Source organism: Octopus bimaculoides, chromosome 4 (assembly GCF_046866305.1).
Source record: "Octopus bimaculoides isolate indiv1 chromosome 4, ASM4686630v1, whole genome shotgun sequence".
Taxonomy (NCBI): Eukaryota; Metazoa; Mollusca; class Cephalopoda; order Octopoda; family Octopodidae; genus Octopus; species Octopus bimaculoides.
The window spans coordinates 23,899,116-23,904,146 of NC_142931.1; the positions used below are offsets into that span (position 1 = coordinate 23,899,116).

The window sequence follows — 5,031 nt, forward strand, 5'->3', positions numbered from 1 at the left end:
TCAGTGCCTTTCTATTTATCATAGTCATCCAGGGCATAATAGAAGAGTTTAAGGCTGAAATCCCACTGGACCTAGTTCTTATAGGATTGGAGAAAGAATTCCTGACAAGGAAGCAAAATTTAGAATCAAAGGGACTCAATGTTAAGCTAGAAAGACTAAAGCATCAGTAAGTAGAAAAATGGACAGGTCTATGCTACAATTAGAGAAATAGCCTTGCTCAGTATGTAGGCAAGGTGCAAGTAGAAATTCTATACAGTGTACTAAAGGCAAACACTAGACACACAAGAGGTATCATGGTATCAAAGGCAAGTAAACAAAGAAAACAGACATTTTATGTTAGATGTGCAGAGGGAATGGAAATAAATGTTCTCAATGCTCAGGAGGATCCTGAGAGATAGTAGATAGCTTCTGTTACCTAGGTGACCTAATTAGCAGTGGTGTACATGTTCTGAAAGTATAATAAACAAAGTAAAAACAGGGTAAAGAAAGTTCAGGGAGCTACTACCTCTGTTGATAACAAAAGGTTTCTCTCTCAGAGTGAAAGGCAGACTGTATGGTGCTTGTAAAGGAACTGTAATACTACATAGTAGTGATTTAACTATTATAACGATATACCAGTTATGTACTTAGTTTTCAGTTCCTGATTAATTGTTTTGAGGGATTTTTTTTTTAATCCAAGGAAAGAACATAACATATTTTACAAAGATAGAAAAAGCAAACAATAACAAATAGAAATAAAATAACAACCAATCATTTATATTAGATAACAACGTATTCATATATCTTTTTTTTTTTTTATTGACATCTATAAAAATTATACAATTTTGATACAATGAAGTATATTTTTACAAAGTAGCTCCAGACACAATGATGTTTTCACAAAGCGTTTCAAATGTTCAGTTTCATAATTTACTTCCCTCATTTTAGACAATAAGAAAAAAAAAGCTTGATTGATTTGAAGAAATTTACAGACTCTAAAATAATATTTGTCTATTTATAGCAATATAAACAGCAACAACAATGACAACAATGAGAACAATAATAATAAAACATAAAATATTACAGTTTGTGAGTTCACATATAAGTTTCTATAAAGGTGGGAAAGAGAGGAATCTGATGTTTTAAGAATGACTCTTTGTTTGAAACAGAAAAAAAAGATGTCTAATTCTTTAAAATGATAAGTCAGTCCTGAAATATCAAATTCCTCTTTTCCACTCAGCATACAAACTTACCAAAATTCTCAAACCTCTGTGTAACGTTTTTTTTTTGTTTTTTTTTTTACTTGTATTTCATTTTATTTATTACAATGATGAAGTTTAATCATATTCAGATCCAATTGTAATGCTCAGGTCAGATCCAACATTCTTGGTGCTATGGAACCAAATATTTGTATCCAAAACAACTGAAAGAGAAAGCAGAAGGAAGCAGTTGATAAAAATCCAAATGAAAATCATCAATATGATTGAAACTAATTAGTTGATGATATTTATGATATCCTTCTGGAATTTTAATTTAAATTACACAAAGAAATAATGAAGCCATTGATTTTTAGCCAGCAGTCTTTAAAATCCTACAAAAGAATTGAGGCCATTGCCCTGTACTCCGTTGATAAACCATAGAAATGTTTTGATCAAATTTAATTTACAGAAATATCTAAATATGTAAAAGCACACACACACACACATGTACACACACACACATGTACACACACACATGTACACACACACATACACATTCTGGAAGGTTAACAGTAAAGGTGTAAGTGGAGTAGGCATTTTTGGCAAGAAAACGGGTAGGCAAAGTAACTGAGATAGTTAGAGTGTGTAATAGAATAATTAAACTAAGAACAGTCTGCAATAACATGACAGAAACATTTATCTCTACCATAATATGCAGCATAATCAGTACTGGTAGATGAACAGAAGAATAGTTTTCCCGAGGCACTCCTGCACACTACCTCTATAAGAAATAGCACTGATTTCATGATCATAGCTGGTGAAGTTAATGAACATGCTCGGCAATTTGATGATGGCTTCTAAGGTGTACATAACAGCTGTGGCTAGGCTCAAGGAATGAGGAAAGACATAAGCTTAGGAGTTTTGTAATGCAAGTATTGCATCACAACAATTTGCAACACTGGCTACAGGGAACCTATCAGACCCCTGATAAACACCCAACCAGGTGAACACAGAAGCCAGAAAGTCATAATACTCACGAAGAAACTAAATAGACAAATGACTGCATTTTATGAAGAAGAACATGCTCAACATAAACAAGAAGCCAGTGATTTTAGAGTAAGTGGTAGATAAATCCAGAGACTCAAGTAATTTAGAGAAGAAAGATCTGGAAGCATGGAGAGCTATTGCTCAGTTTTGCATTAAGTGTTGTGATTTTAATTAATAAAAACTCATTTTCATCTCACCACCTTCAAGTACAGTATTCTGCACTTTGACCTCTCTCTCTGTATGTATGTATATATATATATATATATATATATATATACAGAGTGCGATGGGTAAATCGTCGCCATTTTATATTCTTAATTTCAGGCATGCGCATTGATTGTTTTTGATTTTGTTGACTACACTGTATAGTAGGGTCAGTTGGGCACCATCTGAGAGAATAACAGCACCATGATGCAATCCACTCTGCCAGAAATTTGGAAACGACATGCTGTACTGCTTGGTATTCGTGTTGGAAACTCCAATATGAACATTTCAGAGTGTTTGGGTGTCAATCAGAGGACATGTACCAAGAGTGATAAAAATCAAACATCCAGTCAACATCATGGTGTTTGGAGTGATCACTAGTGATGGCAATGTTATGCCTCTATTCATCTTCCCACACGGCATGCATATATATATATGTGTATGTATGTACATGCATAGGTATATATAAATATGTATGCATACATATGAGTGTACTCACATGCACACACACACACTGACATACTTATATATACACATGTGTATTCCGTTAAGAATATATTAGAATACAAAATAGAGCTCATTTACCCTTAGAATTATCAGATAGCCGGCAGTATTATGGTATACTACCAATTCTAGGCAATTATATATCACCTGAGGAGATACAACTAGATCTTGTTATACAGGAAAAACTGTTACTTAATTTAAATTCAAATCCTGTATGTATGTGGATCTATGTTGTATCGAAACATATGTAGTGGTCATTAAACAGCTGGCGAATCATACTCCCGCTTCCTTTTGACTCTATTTATTCTTTCTTTTATATATATATATATATATATACATGCATATATATATATATATATATATATATATACATACACACACACACACATATATATACATGTATATATAAGTGAAACTATGATATCACATTACAATATAGATGTTATTGTTTCACTTTTGACATGTAATACAGAACCTGTGTAAGACATTGCTCCAGGTCCACATTAGGCAAGAAAGTTGAAAATTTTTTTAGCCCATGACACTCCACTTTCTGTATATCGATATGAATGTATGCATATTAATGTAATTGAAAAATGTTTATTCACTAATGAATGTATGGGTAACCTACAACAGCTTAAAGAAACAGCATAACTGTATATAAAACAACACAAAATAAAAAATGCATTTTGAGTTTTAACGCATATCAGAAGACTATAAACTATATAACTAATGTAACTTGGTATATGATTGAACCTGATGATATCTTCCTTAGGAATATGTAATTGAGGAAAATATTTGTGGATAATTATAATACTCTAATTAATTGGATAATGTTCTTTGGATAAAAATTACAATTTTATCAAGTAGATTTAGAATTGAGATTAATATAATAAATGTATCATCAATAATGATCAGTGTGTATACAAGAAATAGATTCACAGAGTGAATTAGGAATTTTTAAGGACCACAAAAGTACTTCCGATCTACAACAATAATACAAACATGAATACAAAAAGCACATTCAAGGAAACAAACAGGAAGATTTGTAAATAAAAGGAGGTAAATTAGAAAGAACAGCCACACTAAGAAACTATTGATAAATTAAGAACAAGGATTGTGAGCAAGCAGTACACCCCTTTAAGACAAAGTAATATGTTTAAGAATAGTATTGAAGTTAGCAAGGTAAGGTTAATATCCCATGGCTGTCAAACTAATGATTAATATAAATATATAAAGTGAGATAAAAAGGTATATACTAGGGCAGATGATGGATCACCATTATCTTAAATTTAATCTAAGATGTGGTGCAGAATAAAGGGAGAAAAAAAATATCATAAGCATTACAGTATAGTTAATTAAACCACCTTTAGTGTGAATTTTATCCTCTTTATCATCTTTGTATATTGCTCTTAAGTGAAAATGTTAAAATGAATCTTAGTTTTATCTTTTTAATGTCTGTTCCTGCATCAGTAAAACACATGGAGTAAGGAAGGAGTCTGACTTCTTCAGTCAAATCTAATATGTTTTTTTTCTTTCTTTCTTCTTTGGCCTACTGTGATGACTCACAAGTAAAGTCCAGAGGTTTTTCTTTTTTCATTTTCTCTTTTTCTTTGGTTTGCTGTGACTATTCACAAGTAACTCCCGAAAATTCAATGGAACATTTTGATTGGTGCAAAAATCATAAATGTCTTTAAGTAAAAACATTGGACTACAAACACATGAAGATGGAGACAAACTCAAAATTCATAGATATTATGAATAATCTTTAATAATATCTTATGAATATGAAAGGGTCCTCACAAATGAATATGTAGGATGCTGAAACATATGTCATAATACATTAATAAAGCCTACAAATTTCCATCTGCAAGACATTATTGTTATCATTATATTTATTCTAAGCTGAAAGGAGTTCTACATGTATAACCATCCCACGGGATTAACCAAGAACTAAAAGTACAGGAGCTTTCAAGAGCATGTTCTATGACTTAAATGAGCCCTGGGACTGATATAACCAACTAAGACCCTTGAAAGTGGTGCCCTTCCCCCATGGCATCAATCCAATAACAGAAACAAGTAAAAGAGTACACTTACTTAT

The 5,031-nt window shown here is 31.9% G+C and overlaps 1 protein-coding gene across 1 annotated transcript in view; it reads right to left on the reverse strand.

Moving 5' to 3' along the window:
- Positions 1–753: 753 nt before the first annotated feature.
- Positions 754–5,031, reverse strand: part of LOC106882809 (uncharacterized) — a 21,990-nt gene continuing 17,712 nt past the window's right edge. Inside the window, exon 4 of the mRNA XM_014933595.3 lies at positions 754–1,402. Within this exon, the coding sequence (XP_014789081.1) occupies positions 1,317–1,402 (86 nt within the window). The 3' untranslated portion in view covers positions 754–1,316. The remainder of the gene's footprint in view (positions 1,403–5,031) is intronic.